This window comes from Empidonax traillii, unplaced genomic scaffold (assembly GCF_003031625.1).
Source record: "Empidonax traillii isolate 1590-97213 ecotype Southwest subspecies unplaced genomic scaffold, ASM303162v1 scaffold215:size2007263, whole genome shotgun sequence".
Lineage (NCBI taxonomy): Eukaryota > Metazoa > Chordata > Aves > Passeriformes > Tyrannidae > Empidonax > Empidonax traillii.
Window position 1 is genome coordinate 88,999 of NW_020955408.1, and position 22,909 is coordinate 111,907.

Here is a 22,909-nt window from a genome sequence, read left to right on the forward strand (position 1 = left end):
AACCTAAGTGTTGTTCAGATCTCATTAAAATTCTAATCAGCTCAGACTAAAGTTTGCAGTATGGCTGAAGCCACTTCCTTAATTTGTCAGTACTGCAAAATGAATTTTTTAGAAAGGTTAGTGCAAGAAATGGGTTTTCTCACTTTGCAGTGTTGACTTGGCGTTTAAGATACATCTCAAAGACCTTTGAAAGAGAATTATTTATATTGATTTTCATTCCCTATCAGTATGTGCACCAATTCTGACCATTAAGTATATTTCCTTTGGCCCAGTTAATCACATTTGTATCTAAACATGAGACGCTCTGTTGTTACAGATATGTTATTTGTGGCAGAATTGTAGGATTTCATTGTTTATGGAGCTTCTTGACTTATAAGCAAATCTGATATTTTATAAACACAGAGTATTTTTATCTCCTCTTATGTATTTTAATTATTCTGTTGGTAAGTCTTGAATTTAGTTAGTTTAAGTAAGGAAGGAATGTGTAGAGTTTACCAAAAGAAATACATACTTTGACCATTGCTTGTAAAGTGATCTTGTGTAACCTGAGTGTAAACTGTTTATATAACATCAATTATTTATCCTGCTGCTAGGAACCTACGTGATGACTGTTACGGCCATCGATGCTGATGATCCCAACGCACAGAATGGGATGCTGAGATACCGAATCTTGTCGCAGGCTCCGAGCAGCCCTTCTCCAAACATGTTTACAATCAACAACGAAACCGGTGATATTATCACTGTAGCAGCTGGGCTTGACAGAGAGGTATGGCAGCTCTTAATCTTAAAATTGTAAAGATGCACGTCTTGGGGGTTGCAGGTGGGTGAGAGGCTGGACATGAGCTGACAATATGCACTGGCAGGTAATCGTATCCAGGGCTGCATCAATAGAAGCAGAGCCAATAGATTGAGGGAGGGGATTCTTCTTTCTCTTCTGCTCATGTGAGACCCCACCTGGAGTGCTGCATCCAGCTCTGGGGTCCGCAGTACAGGAAAGACATGGACCTGCTGGAGCAAGACCAGAGGAGGGATGTGAAGATGGTCAGAGGGCTGGAGCACCTCTCTTATGAAGACCCTGGGGTTGTTCAGCATGAAGAAGAGAAGGTTGCTGGGAGACCTTATGGCAACCTTCCAGTAGCTAAATGGAGCCTACAGGAGAGCTGGAGAGGGACTTTTTATGAGGGCATGTGGTGGTAGACCAAGGGAGAATGGCTTTAAACTGAAAGCGAGTGGATTTAATTAGATAAAGAGAAGACTTTCTTTACTGTGAGGATGGTGAGCCACTGCAACAGGTTACCCAGAGAACTTGTGGATACCCCATGCCTGGAATTGTGTAAGGCTGAGTTGGTTGGGGCTCTGAGCAATGGTGTAGTTGGAGGTGTCCCTGCCAATGGCAGAGGGGTTGGAACTAGATTCGTAAGGTTATTTTCAGCCCAGACCATTTTATGATTCTATGAAATATTTATCCCCCTTCCCAGTCTGAACTTTCTCCCTTTCTTCACCTTGTCGACACTAGTCATTGTCCTAGGCCCAGAGTACAAAAACCCAGAGGAGAGAAAATTATGTTAGAGGGGAAAATTGGACCTACACACTCTTTATGTATAGTCACCCTTGGTTCAATGGGGTCATGGAAGGGATCTTGTCCCATATAAGCCTATTCGCTTTTAAGGAGCAGGTACACACTAAAACAGAGCAATGCAGTTAAGGAGCTCAGGCCTCGGTGCTAAAATGGGAGCAACTTCAGACCTTTTCCTCTTGTTGAGCTCTGTGGGCAGAGAGGAGATGGAAAATTAATTTGACTGTATGGTTGTTTTTTTTTTGGAAGCTTCAGGAAAGCTTTTGTACTCCTCTGTCCTCTCCCTTTCTTTTCACAGAGAGCTAGTAAATATTTTAAATCTTCTGAATGCTGTGTTGCTGCATATGCAGTAATTCCCTGATCTGACTTTTGCTTATTAAAACGTACCAGGAAAAATATTACTGAATTTAAAATTTGAAAAGCACACTTCTAAGAAATAAACCAGTCAGCACTGGAAGCTCCATAGATATGGGCTTGTCTCAAGGACTGGACACACATTTAAAAACTTTTTGGGGAAAAAAATTAAAAGAATCTGTCAGTAATTCACTGCTATGTGCCAGGCAAGTCCCATTCTGTCTAGACAGTTCTTCACTGTGCTCACCACCAGAGGCGGAGGGTGCCAGATCCCCTGCTCTAATTCATCCATCTGTGAGGTTGGGAATAAAAATATTTCCCTCTCAAATCCAGATCTGTCACATGGACTAACTGTTCTTTTGAACCACTTGAAAACTTCAGAGGAGATAGCATTATTTTATAAACAAACTATAAAATCCAAACAAGTCTCTTTTGAACACATCTTGTTTCAACTTCTGTTTTACTAACCTTGTTTGAGCTCATTAAATCTGAAGGTTTTTTTAAACTGGATTTGCTGTTCATTTTTTATCTGTTTGTTTATAGTTATTTGAAATAACTGTATATTAGAATAAAAATGCTTTCTGATGTGCTGGGTTGGCTATTAATATTCTGATTCATTTTAGTTTGGAAAGGGTAATCAGTAGATTTGAAAAGCTAAACAGACTGTTAGTGCAATTAATTTTTGAGGTTTTATTAACATTCATTCTATTTAAGTTGGTTTTGAAGAGAAGGGATTTGAGGAAAGGAAAAAAAACCCTGAACTTTACAGTGTTGTCTTATTAAATTAAAAGAATGATAGGCAGCTTTGCCCTTGTTTTTAAAATCCCCTGGTCATCTTTGACAGATGAACTTTCAGAAGGACACAGTGATAATTCTTGAGTTTTATCACTTAGTGACTAGCTGTACTGGAGGGATTTAACTCGGAAGAAACCAGCTGCCTGTGGAGCTTAGACACTCACATTAACAGCTGGAGAAGCCTTGTCATTTGCCATTGGTTTTCCTGATGGATCACTCTGCTGATACCCGAATTAGTATATATAAACATTTCTCGATCATGTTGAATAGTAATGATTAATATTAAATCATTCAAATATTAAATTAGACTAATATGAGATAAAATGGGTTTCCTTCCCAAGCCATTGCTTTGCTTCCTCCATTTCCTGAGTCATTTTGTGGAAGTCAATTACATTAAAATGACTGGGAGTCTAGAAAGCCAGATCTGAATTGAGCAGATCTTCTGACAGTGGGCCAGGGAGTGCCGTGTTGTCCATGAACCCCAGCTGGTCTGCCCACTTCTGCCATTCCACCCTTTTCTCCTAAGTGTTGTCTCTCTTTGTAAAGCTCTAATTAAGGTCATAAAATGCTAGACACAATTTTAAATTCTTAAATAATGTGGCACATTATTTATGGGAGCATGAGTGTTGTAGGTATAGAAGTGGTTCCTCTGATAGCATTCCTCATCTGCTAGTATTTTAGATTAACATTCAGAATGCATTATCTGTGCTAACATGCACAGGAGGAGAGTTGCTTAGGTAAGGGAACTCAGCTTAAGGCAGAAGAAATCTTTCACTTGTTATCTCAAAATGTGCTGTTTTATGAGATCCAACTATTCTTATTTCTTCTGCTATTTCTGTGGAATTCACTTCAGCATTAAAACATCTGCCTTACTGCTGGAGGAGCTGAAGAAGTCAGGGAGGGTACTTAAATTTACACACTGACATTCCTGCCTCACGTGAGGTTAATTCAGTGAAGTGCTCTTTTATTTGGCCTATGTTGAAGTGGAAAGATGTGAAGTGATGAGGTCTGCGTTCTTTCTTAAAGCTGCCAGTTCATTTTTGGATGTGTTGCTGCTAAGTCTCTGCACAGACTGCTGACACATGCTCCCCAGCTTATTCCTGGCTGCTTCTCAACCCACAGTAAAAAGAGGAGACCCACCTTCCTCACTTTCCCCATGCTTGGAAAGTTGTGTGTGTGTGCTTGTTGATTTCTGAAATTTCATTCTCGGCAGTTGATCTTCTTTATGGGAGTGCTGGGAAGAGGGGGAAAAAACAACCAAGCAGCCAAAACCACATATACACTGTCTTTTGGGCCACTTTTGGGGTAAAGTTTATAGTGTGCTGCTTCTGTTGGAATTATATAAGAAGATTGTAGGGAAGTTGAGTCTCTGTGTAATAATAATGGAGTTTTCATAATGAAATTTGCTTCTTGGGATCAATGTGTTAAGGCCCAGGGGAATCAGATGCACTTGCTATTTCAGTAACATAGAATCATATGGCAGTGAGATTTGCATCAATGCTGCTTTAGATTTTGTTGCTTCACGATAAGTGAAGTTTTGGGTTTTTTTCCTGGACAGAAGTAGTAAAAGTATTTCTTTGGTTCCCTCATGACTGCTTCTCTTGTTGGGGTCATGAAGGAAACCTTTAGGATGTTTATTTAAGCCTTTTGAAGGTCAGTTTTCAAGTATATTTTCCAAGCCAGAATTCATATACATATATATACATTATTAAACATATATACTGCCTTTCTGTATACATGATGCTAGTCTTGCTTTTTTAAAAAAACAGGGGGCGCATATAGTAGTACACACTGGAGGTGTTTTGGAAAGGTTTTTTTGTTGAAAGAGGGCATGAGCATAAATTACCTTCAGTGGGAGATAAAGGTTCATGCAGCTTATTTTAAAAACTTCCTATTCAGTGACTCATATTTGCTGCTTGGATGGGTGCATAACCGTTAAATCTCTCATGTCTGTCGTACTGTCTGGCCAAAAATTGAAAGAAAGTTAGATATTATCAGTGACCTTTTTTTTTTTTATCAATACCTGTAGTTTCTTTTTGTAAATGGTGTGATTCTACAGCTGTCCTGCAAAGGGCCAGGAGTTGGACTCGATGATCCTGATGTCCCCCTTTCAACTCAGCATATTACATGATTGTATAAGTTGTTTCCATGACAAGTAATCTGTCATGTACCCAACTCTTTAGACAGTGGGAGAAAATAAAATACCAAGTGAGGGGGGAGAAGAGGAGGGAAAAAAAAAAAAAAAGGAAACAGGACATAAAAATATGCTTTTCTTGAAGTATTTTTATTTTGCCAGAAGGTTTTTTGCCAGTGTTAGTGAACCATTCATGAAAGTGATATTTCAGAGTAATAGCAGCTGCTTATGTTGGTGTGTGTTTTTTTGGGAAGAACTGAATGATAACATCTCTCTCAAAGGGAGTAAGATGAACTGGTAAATGAAGGGGCATGCACAATATTTGCATGCAATCAGTTAAAATAAACTTTTCAGCAACTCTGCAGAGAAAACATCTTTCTGATTTTTTTTTTTTTTTTCATAAAACCTTTTCCATGTTGTTTTAAACATCTACCCAGTCTGAGGTCAGGTCTCTGCCAGGCATTTCTGGTGCTTGAGGGACCCTGGCCCTGCTCCAACTGTGAGGGGGGAGCAAGTGCCTGGCTTGAGGGCCGTTAGCGGTGGCGTGCACACAGGGGGAGAGGGGGGCCACGGCTGCCATATTCATCTAGGGTGTTTAACATTTATGGAAATAGCCTGTTTGGCGCTTCCCTCCCCCTTTTTCCTAGTGCCCTTACTAGTCTCTCTTAGCTTTGACATCTTTGGTTTCCATAGAAATCATAAGAAGTTGCAGCAGCGGTTTTATCCTTGGGCTTGGCTGAAACAAAACCTTGGCAGTTGTGGCGGTTTGGCCGAGAAACCTACCTTGGCTCAGTGCTCTCAAATGCTTTTGAGGACTTAACGCTGTTCTAGTATAAACTGCACTCTGGTTCTTTTTTCATCATTTGAAAAGCGTTGTTAAACCTGTGATCACAGTATTAACTGTATAAAGTGGTTTGATTTTTGAGAGTAGGAAGCAGCCAGCCTGTCCTTTTCTTGGTGATATGTGAAAAAAGTCAAACAGTAGTTCAGTATACTTAGATGCAACCTGGTGCTGGATTCCTGTGGTACAAACTTTGTTCCAGTTATTTTGGGTGATGTTAATTAGAATAAACAGTATGATAGGTTCCATTGCTTAGCGAATTACAATTTTGGGAACACCTGCTGTCCTATGGTAATGTTAGTTTTGTCTAAAACTTATGTTGTCATCTTGTGTTTTAGAAAGTACAACAATATACATTAATAATTCAAGCTACGGACATGGAAGGAAACCCAACATATGGTCTTTCAAACACAGCAACTGCTGTCATCGCTGTGACAGATGTCAATGACAATCCTCCAGAGTTCACTGCCATGACTGTAAGTACAGGATGGGAGTTACTGAAGGATGTGCATATTTAAAACCATTCTCCACTTTTCTCATTATATTCACAGACAGTAAATATTTATTGCTTATTAAATACTGCACTGACAGGCAGAATTGAAATATGTGCAGAGTATGTATCCCTTAGATACACTATTCTGCTTTGGCCAAAAGGCAAAAGCTGACAAGGGAATAAAGCCATCAGTTCTCTGGATGGCCTCAGGTAAACTTCATTAGGTAAATTGTCAGAGCTCCAGTGAAGAGAGATGCGCCCCCCCACTTTGATGAATATTCAGTATGGTGTAGCTTTCTCTAGAGAAGGTAAAATGTTTTCTTGTCTTTTGCAGTTCTATGGGGAAGTGCCAGAAAACAGGGTAGATGTGATTGTAGCAAATCTGACGGTAACAGATAAAGATCAGCCCCACACTCCTGCATGGAATGCAATGTACCGAATGACTGGAGGAGACCCTACAGGCCGGTTCACCATCGTGACTGATCCCAACAGCAACGATGGGCTGGTGACTGTTGTAAAGGTAAGAGATGCTTATGTTTCAGAGAATTAAGCAGAGATAGAATAAGTGTGAGAACGCTGAAGGGGGACAACGTGAACTCCTGAGGCCAGCACAAATCTGGAAAGAAAATGGATGGGCACTGTCTATCTTGTGGAACTTTGCAATCTCTTTCTTTGAGTGTTACCTTGCGTATACTGTCTGTAATATTCCACCTGATCAGTTTTAAAAATCAGGCTAGGTTGTTGAAAATGATGGATTGTGAGGCTTTATTTGCCAGAAGTTAGAAATCAGTCTGTGAAAAAGCATTTACGTAGCATTTTTTGCTAGTCTAAAGGAGCAACGTCCTATCTCCTGACCTCCATTAGCAGTCGCACTTGCTGTCTGCACATTTTGTGTCAAGATATTCCCATTAAGCAACAGATATAGGCAAAGCACAATCAGAGAGGAAAAAGTGATAGGTGGGAGGCTACTTCTACAAGAGACATCTAAAGAGTGGCTATTTTTAAAACCTCATTTAAATACCTTTTATGGAATAACCTGTCTATCTTCATTCCCTAGCCAACACAGCTCTGTGTTGAGGGGTGACTTATTTCAAGTGATAATAACAATGTGGTTCTATAATTAAACTGCCAAGCAGTAGCAGCCTTTCCTCATGGCCCTCTGATAAGTGTCTCATCTCTGATTTTGACCTGCTTTGGTTTTGTCTGATCCATTATGAAGTCAAATGTGAGAGGCCAATATTCCCATTTGGAAACTAAAACATTCACTTCTCTTCATTCTTTTTCTCAATGTGTTTTGTTTGTTTTTTATCTTCTCAGTATCTAGGTGACAAAAAGATACAACTTTTGTACAGCTATAATGGTAATTCACACTGGGTTTTTTTTAAGAACTGTCTCTGTTTTATAACTGCTCTTCCCCAGAGGTATTAATTGTTATAGTGCAGTCTTTCGGCAAGAATTATGCAAGTGTCTGTGCTTTTTTAGCACTCCTTTAAGCACATAGACATGGGAAGAGTTGGAAGCCTGCCTACAGTTTCTATTGGCAGTGCAGTGAGTTGATCTGTCAACCTGTAATGCAGATTGGATTGTCTCTTGTCACTGACTTCATACTGTCACATGCAAACTGTCCCTGTAAGGCACAGGGTTTCTTCCAGTCTAGAATCTTTATGAGCAGTACAGTGCATGGTACCAGGGGGAATCAGGTCTCAAAGAATGTGTCTACCCTGTGCAGCATGACAGAGGAACTGTAGCCTCAGACTGTTTTTACTCCTTAAATTGGACTTGTGGCTCAGTGAGGAAGTCTCAAAACTGAAGGTTGTCTGCACTGGCAGGTTGGGAGCCATATGTGTACCAGAAGTAGGGTTAACTGGAATTACCAAGAACCTTTCCGGTGAATTGTTAAGGTCATGGGAATATCTGATCTGTGGGGCTAGTATGGTCATGAACTTGTTTGAAGGAAACTTTTATCCTCCTAACAGAAAGAGGCACATTTCTCTCCCCAGGAGAGCTTCTCAGGAGGCATGTGTGAGTGCCTGTATGTCATTTTGTAACTGAACTATTTGTTCCCTCATTTACCTCTAATGACCATACCAGAATAAGTTAAATCCAAGAAAGACAAGGTTTCTAGCTGTTCTGACTTCAAAACTGCTGCTAAGCAAAACCCAAACTCATGGCCTCCCATTGAGGTGATGCATTTATTCTGTTCTCTTTAGACTCTGTGCTCACTTTTGAGAAAAGCACTACAAGTAATGTTTAAAAATGTATGTGAAGTGAAAATTGTTGTTGTGTGTCCATTGCTAATATGAATAAACATTACATTTCTACTCTTTGCTCTTCCCAGCCAATTGACTTCGAGACCAACAGGTTGTTTGTACTTACTGTAGCTGCGGAAAATCAAGTGCCTTTGGCTAAGGGGATTCAGCATCCTCCTCAGTCAACAGCAACTGTGTCCATTACGGTCATTGATGTGAATGAGAGCCCATATTTTGTTCCAAACCCGAAACTTGTGCGTCAAGAAGAAGGGCTACTTGCTGGTAGCATGTTGACAACTTTCATTGCTCAGGACCCAGATCGTTTCATGCAGCAAACATCTCTAAGGTCCGTATAAACATCTTGCAGTTATGTAACAGCTGGAATGCAATATCTGTGTTCTGGAATGAGTGGGGAGCATAAAAGACGGCATGTGAAATGACTGCATTCACCATGGCACGTCGTTGTACCAGTACATCCTGTGGCTTTTGTGCACCTTTCTCTAGAGGGATTTTTGACTGAAGAGAAGGTGACCTGGCCAGTATTTCTAGATGTGTAAACTGGGTCACCTTCTCATCCTAAGCCCCATTTCATCAAGGTAGAATGCAGTTATGCATATGTGTTAATGTTACACCCTAGCATATTCAGTCAGAGTAGACACATGCTTGTGTGAACTAAGATAATTTGTAATTTGAATTCAGCATTAATTTGAACGTGACAGCAAAACCACATCAGATTGTTGATCAAATCTGAAGAGTTTTCTTTTAATTTATTCTCCAGCAGTGCAAAGTGCTGCTGTTGTCTTTCTGTGAACTGTTTCTACTGATAGCTATGATCATAATTTGACTAAAACTTTTTTAAATGAGACAAGAGAAGAAGACATGGAAATCTTAAAGCTTTCTCAAACCTTGTATAAAACATGGTCATTAACTGCAGAGCTGTGGCAGTGACTTGCCTTGGGTCAGAACTCAGTTTATCCAACTTTTTTTAGCTCATGTAGAAGAAATTCCAGAACTTACTTTCTGTCTTTCCTTTAAAAATCAGGATTATTACAATTTTATTTTCTCTTCATTGTGATAGTTTGCTCATTTCTGGACATAACTGTCGTAGATGTGACATCATGAGGACTTAGTATCAGATAGCTTGCACTTGATTAATGTCAAAAGGGAAATTTATCAGATAAAAGAATGGTTTTGAAAAATACTTCTCTTTCAAATTAAGATAAGAAGCATGCAGTAAAACTGTGAAAATGAAGTGATGTTGGAAGTGCTAGAGCAGCGTGAGTTAGTGCAACTATAACACTCTTTATCCGTTTTTACCTCTCTCTGACTCTCCACGCTGGATGAAAGTTACTATGAACAGCTCTGTAGGTATAGAAAAACCAAGAAGGATCCTTAATGAATGTTTTAATTGAGTCTGGATATTAATGTTATGTAGTTTATGGTAATTGTATGACCCTCCAGTTACATGATAACTTACATGGCAAGACACTTCAAGAATCTAAATGCAGGACTGGTTTTAATATGTATTTTCAAGAATTTTAGTCATAGGGCTTGATAAATTGAAATTTGTGAAATACTACCTTCAAATTCCAAAATTGTGTTCAGAATGAACATTGAAATACTAATACTGTCTTTGTTGCCCACGTTTATGTCAGCAAATAATTAACACAACTTATGATTAAATACACAGGTACTCAAAGGTTTCAGATCCTGCAAACTGGCTGAAAATTGACCCTGTTAATGGACAAATAACTACTACAGCTGTTTTGGACAGGGAGTCGATATATGTGCAAAACAATATGTATAATGCAACGTTTCTTGCTTCCGATAATGGTATTTATCAATATTGTATTTTTTTTTCAAAAAACTTTCTTGTGTGTGCTTGAATGGCTTTCAGTTTTACTGGGACAGAAAACAGCATATGCTTAGAATACATCCAGTTGGAAGTCTATATTCATATCAGACTTTGTATATTTCCTAGCTACTGGGGAAATGGGCTGAAAAATATTTTTCTGATTTTGTAGAAAGACTGACTTAGTTACGTTAGTTGAGTTCACAGAAAATTGAAAAAAACCTTCATGGGAGTGTGGTACATTGAGTGAGCGCATAACATGACTGGATTTTGTGGGAGTAACATGTTGGTGGAGGGGTTTTGCGTTTTGCCACATTTAGGCTGCAGCAGTGCAGAGGGAAAAGTATCTTTTCATTGTCAATTTGTTAATGACAATTGACACTGCTCAGAAATGAGTCCTTTGATTTCAGCTGGAATGCTATACTGTTCGTGGCTGATAGCAGAAAGATGGACAGGCACAGTTAGGAACATTCTCACATTAGAGGGGAAGACTGGAACACTGGGGCTATTTGCCTTGGAGAGGAGACAAATGGTAAAATTTTGTGAACTGGCAGCTAGATCAACTGCTTCAATACTTGGGCTCTGTTTTGGAGAAAAAACATAAATGGAACTGGGAGAATATAGGAGGTGGAATGAGAACCATTATTAATTATACTAAGAAATTCAGTGCCAGATCTTCACATAAATGTATGACTTAAGCAAGGTTTATGGAAGCATCACACATTTGTTATGGATAGGAAGAATGTCTAGAAGTAGCATCCTGAAAGTCATTCTTAGAAAGAATTTAAATAGCAGTCTTGTGGTAAAGGGTGATCATAAGTCTTCAGAGTTACAAAAAAATTTTTCCAGAGGGCAGTTTTGTACCTTCTTCTTTGAAGCCTTTGATGTGGACCATCTCTGGAGATTAACTGTCTGGTCAGTGAAGTGATTGAGTCCCTGATATGTGGATCTGCCGTTATTTGCTGAATTTTACTGAGTAGGGCCATTTCTCTGAGAACAGACTACATAAGAATTAGTGTGTTATCAGGAGCAGTGACAGTGTTAGATTGGGTTTGTAAAGACAGAATCCCAAAACTTAGGTAAAAGTGTATATGGGAATTGAAAAGTGTTGGTATAGCTTCATTTTAAGTAACTTTGCAAATGGAAACAGGTTTCATACTATTTTCTTTTCTTTAAGGAATACCCCCGATGAGTGGAACTGGCACACTTCAGATATACCTGCTGGACATCAATGATAATGCCCCTCAAGTGCATCCAAAAGAAGCCACCACTTGTGAAACACTACAGCCTAATGCTATTAACATCACTGCTGTAGACCCTGACATAGATCCAAATGCAGGCCCATTTGCCTTTGAGCTGCCTGACACACCTGCTAGTATTAAGAGGAATTGGACCATTGTTCGAATTAGTGGTAATTAATATTATAGAAATCTTAATAATTTTTTTAAAAACTATTTCTTCCTGTATTTGACTTCGGTTTACTCTTTATTTCGCAACACACACTGATTTTGTTAATAAGAACGGGAAAGCATCTTAGTGTAAGTTCCCCAAAGAACAAGAAATTTTAAGAAAGAAAAGAGAGTAGCAGACTTCAGGATTACTGTGAACATGAGTGTCACGTAGTGGTTTGAGCAAGAAGTTAAGGCAGAGCTCAAAGATGAGCCATTTTTGCCAATACTATTTTAAACCCATGTGACCAGTACAATACTTTTTAACAAGTGCCTTTTTTTCACACACAGGTGATCACGCCCAGCTCTCCCTAAGAATCAGGTTCCTGGAGGCCGGTATCTATGATGTGCCCATAGTAATCACAGATTCTGGAAATCCACATGCATCTAGCACTTCCTTGCTGAAAGTGAAAGTTTGCCAGTGTGACTTAAACGGAGACTGCACTGACGTTGACCGTATTGTTGGTGCAGGGCTGGGCACTGGTGCCATCATTGCGATTCTGCTTTGTATCATCATCTTGCTCAGTGAGTAGATACCTTTCTTAATCCTAACGCCTTTATTCTTGTTTTGCAAGTACAGTTATGTTTTCATCTCAGGTACCTTGACAAAGACAGGGGAGTTGTTAAAGACTCAGGTCCAGGAATTGTTGTGGCATGGTTCAGTGTTTTGGACAAGTATGAAAACTTTCTGTTAGTACAGAATTTGGAGTCTGTGAGACAGTATAACTAACACTTGCATGACAGCCCCAGAGTGGATTTGTGAAAGAGATTTTCTGTTTATACCCATGGACGTAATGTTACGTCAGTGAGTGACCAAGTTGAAGGTGTCATTAGTCCCCAGACGTCTAACCTCTCTTGTGCTACTTAGTATTGTGTGATTTGATGGCACCCACAAGAAGAACCAGTGATTTTAAGGAGTGCTCCGGTGGGACTACTGTTCACATAAGTCCTGACAGAAAGGCAGCTATGCAGGAACAAAGATGTGTGTGTTTAAATACTGCATAACGCTGTGCTAGTATTTTATTTTGTATCAAGTGCCTTCAATAAGGGGAATGACTAAACATCATGACTAAGTGTCTGTCCGGTGTAGTAAATTAGATGCTACTCTCCTCCACATTATAGTTAAGTGATTTCCGATTGTGGTGAAGCACAAGGAAGGGATTAGCCTGTTCATAGTATACTGTGCGCTGGTCTAGAACACAGAAAATTGTGGGAAGAAGCAATTTTAAAAAAAATAATACTTGAGCCTGACTAAACCCATGACTGTACACTGGCACACAGTATAATTGTTTTCTTGATTCAAGATACTTTTAAAATGGTAACTATTAAATTAACAGAGCCTTACTGAAGGAGAAATTCCTTTCTGAATCTAGTGGTTTATGAAGCATAGTCTTTCTTAATTCTTTTCTTGACAAGTTTATTTTGCAGATGTGGAATGGATTTGTGACATACAACCTTGAATATGTGATTGATTCCAAGTCAAATTGCCTGAGTTTAAATACTTCTTGCTTAAGCTGTCTCCTGTCAAATTTTTCATTTAAAAATCCCACACCTCATCCAAAACAGTCAAATCCAACTTTCTTGGCCTTTTTTTTTTATTTATTTTTATTTTTTTAAATCTTGGTGTTAGATCTGTATAATTGTTCATGGCTTTATTTCAGAATCAAGATGTGGTTTTGTTTCTTCTATTTCTGTATTTCAGTTTTAGTTTTAATGTTCGTGGTATGGATGAAACGCCGTGATAAAGAGCGTCAGGCAAAGCAGCTCTTGATTGATCCCGAAGATGATGTGAGGGACAACATTCTGAAATACGATGAAGAAGGGGGTGGAGAAGAAGATCAGGTAAAGAATGATTAGTAGGTTTTATGTATAAATTTGCACTTCACTCTGCATTTTTATCTATTTTGTTTCCATTGACACATGATGATAGGTAGCTAATTTTTACATTAAATACTGAAGGCAGTAGGTGATGTTTTCAAAACGTTAAATAAAACATTGCTTTCTTATGTTGAGGGTATTTTTGCAGTCCCAGATATACCAATTGCTTGCCATTTGGATAGGATGTAAAGTCAATATCTTGTCCCGTTACAGCATTCAGACCAGATTCCAGCTAAGGCTGTTATATTTAAGTGAAAGTTAAAATCCTCTCTCATTTATGTCTGTAAACTTTCTTCGCTCTCTCTGTGGGATCCTGTTGTACAGAATCGCCAGCTCAGAGTGCCTAATAGCATCTAATCCAAATATGACCCTTTCTTGGTGGTAGGTGAATGCCTTTCTAGATACACAGTAATGCTGGCTATTGACAGATTGGCCACCGCTGGGATTTCAAGCTTGGAAAGTATTTAGGTTTCAAGTAGCTGTCAGGGCACATCTGTGTTTATTCAAATACCTTTCCAAGCAGGTGCCATATGCATTTACTCTCATGTCACCTCTGGTTGAACCACTGCTGATATGTCAGAGGACTAGGACTGATGTGTATATGCTAAGAATAGCTTCTTTCCCCCTCTCTTTCCAAGTTAGTGGATTTACAAACAGTGCGATTTCCTTCCCTCAGAGGAATTTTTATAAAGTGCTTTATGAACATGACAAACAGTAGATTTATGCACATTATTAGTGGTAGAAGTAAGTGTAATAATTACAAAGAGAACAGTGCATATAATAGAGTCTAAGAAATTTTCCAGTTAAAAGCCTTGAAAAATTAAGTGTAATTCTACCACACATCCCCGGTCTCAGTCATTTGGCACTCAAGTTATCTGAAAAGTCTCTCCCTTCACTGGCACAGACTTTTAGAGTTTCCTTCTGCTTGTCTGTTTGTCTGAAATTTGTGTTTCCCTTAGTAATTTCCATGCTTCCTGCATTTCCTCAAGTACTGTCTTACTTCCTGGCTTTTCTGCATAATATTCTTTTTAAGCAGTTTGCAGAGGAAACCTCAGTTTATGCACTTTTGGAAAATTGCTTATGTTGTTAAATAAAGTGAAAACAACCCTTTGAGTCTATGCATATATGCCAGTTGTTTGTACATAGATAGTTTGAGTACAAGAACTTCATCCTGTTTGTGCATCTGCTATTGTACAAAAGAGTTAAAAGGGTTTTTTTTTTTAAATTAAGACTTCTCAGTGCCATGAGAACTAATGTCTCAGTTCACACATCCCCAGCTCTTGTTCACCCAGAATTCTCTGGAGGATCTGTGCAGCAGTTGTCGTGGAGTTTTGATTTTTAATTATTGTCCACACAACCCTCAGGACAGAGTAAGGTTCTCTTAGTATATTCCATTGGGAAGTCGTAGGCAATGCTAGAGTAGTGTTGGGAGAGATTGTGCTGCAGATCAGAAACTTTAAACATTGTAGCAGTTTACAATGAGAGTAAAATAGAAATGGCTCTGAAGTCTGGTCTCTGACCATCTCGTACTGTGCTCCTCTCCAGTGGAAGTGCTGTCTTGGTGAGAGGTGTAGTTAGGGTAGTGTGGCAGGAGGTAACATTCCGTGAATTCCATGGAGATTAACAGGATGTAAACCATCCATAAACGAAACCTTTCACCAGCAGTGAATCAGGGTACTGCAGACAATGAAAGGATAAATTGCAAATGGATGGAGTAGCAGTAAAATACTAAGAAATGTGAAATTAGGATCATTTCTTCTCACTGTGTGCAGAGAAAGCACCTAGACACAGAGAGGTTTAGGGGCTTTACGAAAGATTTAATGATTTTTAGCCACAAAACCCCTACTTACTTTCTTAAGACAAATTTTAAAACCACTATTGCAATTTAATTTTCTTTGCTGCCAGCCATGTTCAGGTACGCTGAATCATTAAGCGGTCTCTGAAAGTCTAAACCATCTTTACACATACTCCAAATGTAACAAACAAGTCAGGAAAAAGAAAATAAAAGCTCACTGAAAATATAACAAGCTTTTATAACCATTTCTAGACCACTACTAGGGTAGTAGTAGTACAATAGCTTCAAAGCTAGGAATTTGTTCCTGTCCAGAATGGCTGAAGAGAGAGCACAAACTTTTTATGTAGGCAGTTATTTTTCTGTCTACAGTGGATGATGTAAAAAAGTTCTGTCTTGCTTTTCAGGGAACTTATTTTACTTTATTTTGATTTGGCATTTTGTAAAATCAGAATTCTCCCTGTGCTGTGATAATAGTTCCTAGATTTGTTTCTTCCTGGTTCCCTCCTGGCCCCCCTCACCTCCTTTACCCAGGGGAAAGAGGGAGGGATTATATTTCTTTTGATTTTATTTGGTTTCTCAGATATTTTATATGAGATTTAAGAACTTGGAATGCAAAGCTTTACAAATGTCCCAACAAGTTCTCTACCAGTAGTAATCTCATTTTTGCAAACTGTGGCTTAGCAAAATACTGCATAAGCAAAACTGTGTACAAAACATGGTGGACAAAGGATGTTGGCTATAAAGATCTTTGCATTTTTGTCAAAGTTAAGAAAAGCATTCAATTGTAAAAGTGAAAGTGTTCTAAAAAAGCACGGGACTGACATAAAAATATATTTTCAGAATGAGACCTCATAGGGCAAGTCTGCCATTGTTCTGTTAAAATCAAGAAAACTTATTTCATGGTCAGTCTTGGATCCAGAAGTCATCAGCAAATGACAAAGGAAAATGCTCTGTATCAATACTAACATTTTATGGTGCACTCTCCCCAGAACCCTCAGGACTGATTAAACAAGCAGCTTTAAAAGAAGGCAGTATACAAGGTGACTCAGACACAGAGCCATCCAACTCAGGGTGCATCTCATGCAGTCAAATAGAAGGGAATGCTCAAAGCTTCAAGTAAATCTTATTGAGAACAACATTTTAAAAGTTTCAGATATTTTCATAATCATTACCATTACTTCTATTTATACCCAGCAAATTGCTTTTTAAGATCACATTCTAGACGAATACCTGAAGATTTTCACTGTGTGGCCTCATATTTCCCAAGTGTTCAGGTAACTTGAATATATGGCTTGTAGGGCTTGAAGATAATAAGTGATAGAACTTAGGACTCTCTGTATCCTGAACCAAATTACTTTTAAACTTGTGGCTTTTCTCTTGAAGTAATTGATTTATTTAAGAGGTTTTATTTATTTATTTTGAAGCTATGCAGTAGGGTTTCCTTAGCTGTCATGGCAGACCCAGAAACATCTAAAGCGTGTTTAGCATGTTCCTTTGAAACTCTTTGTACGTTCTATCAGAGTAATTTCTCCCATAAAAAATCTAATTAGTGCAAATTCCAGCTAATTCCTCTGAGTCATAGCAACTTCCAGCAACAAGATGAAATTCCTGTTTGATTTTGTTTGTGTATTTTTTTTTTAATCCTGTGCTAGGAACTCCAAAGAATCATGAAGTGAAATCTGTAATAAAAGAGCAGTTTAGTCCATCGTGTAGGTCTTCTGTTTATCCCATCTGATGCCATCTTGGCCTGCTTTGTTTGGTGTGACGGACTGAATGCATGTAAAGAAAACTGAGGATCTTGAATGATTCAGTCTTCCTCTAACCTGACATAATGTACACAGGGTTGTGTGATCTCCACAACATTTCAGAAAAATCCTTTTAATTCTCTAAGTCAGGAAAACTTCTGATCTGTGGGTCATAACTGAAGTCAGCCTGCTCACTGCTGAAGAATATTGTTAACACTGGCAATGTTCTGTACTTCTTTCACCTAAACTTGTGTTCCTCAGAAAGTAGGCTGAAAAACAGGCTCCAAAAGCTATGCAACTCTCCTGTCATTCCAGGCAGAAACGTTTTCTTGGTTTTGTGAAAGATCACTGTGCTAGCAGAAGTTGGGGATAAGGGAGGAATGAGAGGATGTGGAGTTATTCCAGATAGAAAGTGTTAGGTTCTTGTCAGGATTTTGTTCACTATTTTCTACTTTTTAGGTACCTGACCTATAGGGGGGTGGTCCATAAGAGGCTTTGAGTCAGCATCCTTCCACAGAAGTCAGTGCGACTGGTTTGCAGTGGGGAGAAGTGTTGTTCATTTTCTGGTTAGTTTTGGGGTTTTTCCTTAAAACTCGTTGAGGTGGGAAATGGTATACTTTTTTATATTCTGAAACAGATGTGCCTAGTTTAGGTTCAGATGAAGAAACTGGTAATGACTGTCTTGATTATTAATGGATGCATAATCTGGGGCTTGTAATCGTTTAGCAAATGGGGGAGGTGTGAGGTACAAATGGTAAAAATTCTCCTCTGATACAATGTGCTGTGAACTCACAACACCATTCTCAGTTCTAGACATCAAAACGTGCTGTTGGCCAACTATTACAGCACTTAGCATGTGTCTGCAGCACAGTTCACGCACATAGCACATCACAGCCCGTAAGCATCACTAATTCATTTTCATCGCATATCTCGGGTCATTATTTGTGTGACTTACATCGAGGCAGCGGGTGCTTGTCTGGGATATGTGCAGCATATGTCAGCCTGATAACTGTGATACATTTTTTTTTCCATTTAATTGCTTTGTTTTCTGAGTTTTAGTAGTTCTCCCTCATGCAGGTGATCCTGTTGATGCAAGTTGCCCGAGCAAGTGTATTGCAGATGAGCTGTTTTGAACATATGTTAATCTGACCCTCAAATCTCTTCAGCACAAGAGTTCCCAATGCAATGATTTTATTTTACTCAAAGTAGATTTCTTTCTGGGGATTCTGCGTGGTCCTTCCTGTGTCACTTTTAATTTGGCGTTAGTCAATAACTTGCTTTTTGTCATGTTTTGTTACATGTTTAAGTAAAGAAGAAAAATAGTAGCATTTATTTCTATGGTGTTAATAGCATTAAAAATAAAAGCACAATGATTTATTGTTATGTGTGCAGGATCTTAATTCTAAAAATAAATTACTTCTTTGTAGAAAGGGTAGCTTTTGTTCCAGCATTTGTGTGTCATAGATAAAAGCAAATTAAGTAATCCTTCAGAACTTGTGTGGGTTTGGTTTTTTTCCTTGTTGTCATAACTTTCTGTATGCCTACAATTTAAGATTACATTAGTCTTCTGTGCTTGATCTTAATAGCCTCTGCTGTATACATGATAATGGTCCTTACCTATTAGATAAACTTTTTAAATCCATGTGATTATATTTTGTTTTTCACCACCCTCTCTGAGTGCTATTCGGATCATTTACTCTCACTTTCTAACCATTATTTTGCATTACATTAAAAATGGAACATGTTTTATGTTCAGCAATTTTAAAGGCAACGAATGAAATAATGGTTGCTAAGATATATCCTATGAATATACAATATTATAATTAAAAGGTAGTTATTTTGGGGATTGTGTTTGCTTACCAAGATGGTAGCTTTACTTTTTTGAATAAGTGACTCATATAGTACTCCTGTGGAGGAATTACTGTGGATGTCATTCCTTGGTGAATCTTTATCTCATCATATGAAAAGTCATGTTACCATAATTCCATTACGAATTTGTTCTGTTTTATCATATCTAAGACCTCTGCCTGTTATTGTGTTTTGTCTGCAGCTGGAGTTTAACTTTCACCTTTTTTATTATTAAAAAAACATAAATTAGCATCTTGGTTATCTTAAAAATTATTAACTTGTAATACTCCAGATGCATCTATAAAAAAACAAATAGGAGAAGCAGTATGGCAGAAAGTAATCTAAAAGCAAGTGGCAAATAAAGAGCAACTCTTGGCGCAAGTATTTTAACTGGCCTCCCACCTGCAGCCTACATCTAGTCAGTCCTCTGTGCTTTGTTCTTCTTGAAGTCCCATTTTTTCAGCAAATTTAAGATTTAGGATGGGTTGGAGCATTTTTCAGCACTCAGGCAATATTTTAAGTGCAAATCTCTAACAGTTATTTAGGGTGATGTTGGTGAGTTTGGGGGTAGAATGGTAAGATATAGCAGCATTGGTTTTTGCATCCTTTTTCTTTGTTTTTAAAAGACCTCAGTGGGAGTGTTTGGCTATAAAATATTTCTTCCCTTGCTTCCACATCCCATTTCACTTGGAATAGACAGGAATTGTCTTTGGAACACAAAGGCAAAGGAGAATACATGTTTTATCCATAGGTATTTCAAGTCATAATTTACTCTGTTCTCTTTGGAAAATAAAAAAATTAGTTTATACTAAGGCACCATACTGTAGAAGGGGCAGATGAAGTGCAAATTTCTGCCAATGTTGCTTTACATGCAATTAAACCACTCTATCTGATTGTATTCAGTGAATGAAACCATCAAATTAAGTGATCTGATGGCAATTAAGTTGATCATTTCTTGTATGGAGATAGATCTGAACTTTCATATGTCTTTGCAAAGGCTGCATCCTTTGAAAATGAGAAACAGGTATAGTGTTTTTCTTACATTACTCATATTTCTAGGCCTGTGTTCATAACTACCAAAGCTGTAGTTCTGTAGAAGGTAAAAACCTAAGTCACCCCTAGAAGTCTATAACAGTCTCATGAGCAACCAGGAAATAAATGGAGAGCTCTGAGATAACAGAGAAGCCAGTCGAGAATGTCAGTCGGATTCCAGGTACTAGGCTGTTATAGTGGAAAGCTCAATTTAGATATAATATATTACAATATTTTCAGAGTTTTCCCATCTCAAAAAAAGTCAGTCCTTTCTATGCATAGCGTTTTATAGTTTTAGTAAGTTGCAGTTTCATTCTGTTGTTTGCAGTTCTGCTTTTTAATGTTCCAGTATACATTCATATAAGGCAGGTTCAGTTACTGTAAGAATTTTTGCTTTAGGTTTTTTTTGGAAGAACCTAAGTAGATCTTCAAATTTAGCACAGCTAATCCAGGAGGGAAAAAAATGAAAACTGTATAAAACTAGAACTTTCCGAGAAACTCTTATTTCCTGACCTTTCCCCCTCTTTTTTTTCAGGGATTGTAGGATCTGGTAACTGTCAGTCAGAAAGTGACTTAATTTTAAAAAAATCTCTTCTGCTGTAACTGATGACTGCTGTATGAGGGATTATTACTCAGGTGCTATTCTAGTAAAGCTGCCTTGCCCAAGAGGAAGTTGTTTTAAGGAGGAGATTTTGAAGGCTGCATTACCTTGTTTCTCAGTGATTACTGGGGAATATAAAATAGCCTTTTCCTTTATTCTGGATGTTTCTTCTATTCAAATCGAGATACTTGGACTCTGCTTTGACCTATTGTGCAGATGTTCTTAAATAAATGCTTTTGGGGCTTTTAAACACTTCTGCATATACACATCTGGTAAGGCAGTTAATTTGCAGGGCTTGGCTAGCTGATTTTGACATTGAGCGCTGTCTCATGGGGATCTCACATCTCAGGAACGAAAGGTGTGAACTAGTAATGTTGTAAGTCTTTGCTTAAAGCTGTCTGGAACTAAGCGAAGCTAATAAGGTCAATGTTGTAATCAACTTGGGAGGGAAGGGATTATTGGGGTTTTGTGGGGGGTTTGTGTGACAGTCGTTGATTTTGCAAGATGCAACTTCTGATAAAATGTCCTTTCAGTACATCTTTATTTTATTTTATTTTATTTTATTTTGTTAAGAGCAACCAGGCATTGCTTTTCAATACAGATGTCAAGGTTTTTTTCAGCAAGAACAAGTAGCGATGACAAAGATGCTAACCAAAGAGAGAAAAGCTGATGGTTACATCAAGAGAGTTCTATTGATAAAGCATTGATGTTGTCATCTCTTTAACTACCAGTTATCTGAAGGGTAGCTATAGCGTCTCTGGTGATCAGAGATCCCTTAAAAAACAAGGGGAAAGACAAGGGATTGCTCAGCTTGCTTCACTTAGATTCCTGTCATAGAATGTAAGGTTTCTGTTTCCCTATTGACTGTAGACTAGGACTGTCAGATTAGTCTAAGTTTCTGGTGCCTAAAGGCTTGAGTTTTTTCTAGATGCAAGATGGGAGCAAATTTAGTGGCCTTACAATATAGGAAAACTAAGTAGATTCTCTCTTCCATAACAGTCTAAGTTTGTCCAAAAGTTTGAGGAGAAAAACTCAAACCCTTTGGATTTGCTGAAGTCTCAACTGAAGGAAAGGAAAGAGTTATTTGTTCTAGAATTGCAGGAGTTAGACCTAAACAGTTTAAATAAATGCCTTAGACAAAAATTAGCAACCATATGAATGAATGCTCACTACTTTCTCTGAAGTAGATCTCCAGTGGAGGGACAAGTCTCATTCCTCAAGAACTACTGTCAGTAGTCTCTCAGCAGATTGTAATTATGAACTGGTTATATGGAAAAAGATTGGCGCGAAATCAAAAAACACTGCTGACTTGTGGTCCTGAAATTAACAATAAAAACAATGACCCAGAATATTGCTCAAAACTGGCTATCCCATCTTACCCCAGCGTGTCTTGTTCTCTTTCTGATGTGCTGCTTTTACATTTAGCCGTCAATTCTGCAGTTAACTATCTTAACAAACTCTGCTTGAGGCTAACCTTAAAGTCTGTTCAGGAGCTTTAGGTAATACATGAAAAGCTTTCCCACTTTTCTATCTGTGAAAGCAGGACTGAGTGAAGAGGTGGAACTTTAGTAGCCCTAAACAGCTTATACCCTGGCACTTTAGAACATTTTTACTTCTTTTACTTTGCAATAATTGAGTAGAGTTGGCTTTAAGACAGAATGTTGAAACAGCTGGAGTCGTTGCATGATGCTGTGTTTTCCTGGCACTAAAGCAGTTTGGGGAGATGGTGGATGACTTGCCCATACTCAACTGAAGTACAGCTAGTATTGATTCTAATGATACGAGTGGTTTGAGAGTCCAAGGTAATAAGTGCAATGGATCTTCTCTTCCTGCCTGGACAGTAATAGACCTGCAAAATAAATTTCCTCTGACAGAAGGCTAAATGGCAACATCATAAATTACCCTAGAAAAGAAAACCAAAGTGGGAGTCCATATAAGGACACATTCTGCACTGCTGTTACCTCATGGATGGCAATCTTTGCTGTCTTTGTAGCTGTTGGAGCCTGGATATGTCTCAAAATGTAAATACACAAGAAAAGATGTCCTGAAGTGTGAAGATACTGGACTGACTGGCCTGATTCATTTTGCATTTCTGTATGACCACTAGTCTGTAAAAGAGTTGTGTACATATATGCATGGGTGAAAGAAAAACATTTTCTCTATCTATCTAGAATTGAAATTACCAGAGAGACTCTTTAGGCTTTAATACGTTGTTATTTAACCGTACCAATTTGAATTCCTCCATAATGAAATTGAAAAAAAAGAGCA

General features: G+C 38.3%; 1 protein-coding gene across 1 annotated transcript in view; it reads left to right on the forward strand.

Annotated features, from left to right (window-relative positions):
• The window catches only part of CDH2 (cadherin 2), a 60,913-nt gene that overhangs the window by 27,630 nt on the left and 10,374 nt on the right, over nt 1–22,909 (forward strand). The window contains exons 7-14 of the mRNA XM_027887574.1: nt 594–766; nt 6,039–6,176; nt 6,528–6,713; nt 8,532–8,788; nt 10,133–10,275; nt 11,472–11,705; nt 12,034–12,267; nt 13,445–13,584. Coding sequence (XP_027743375.1) covers nt 594–766; nt 6,039–6,176; nt 6,528–6,713; nt 8,532–8,788; nt 10,133–10,275; nt 11,472–11,705; nt 12,034–12,267; nt 13,445–13,584 — 1,505 coding nt within the window. The remainder of the gene's footprint in view (nt 1–593; nt 767–6,038; nt 6,177–6,527; nt 6,714–8,531; nt 8,789–10,132; nt 10,276–11,471; nt 11,706–12,033; nt 12,268–13,444; nt 13,585–22,909) is intronic.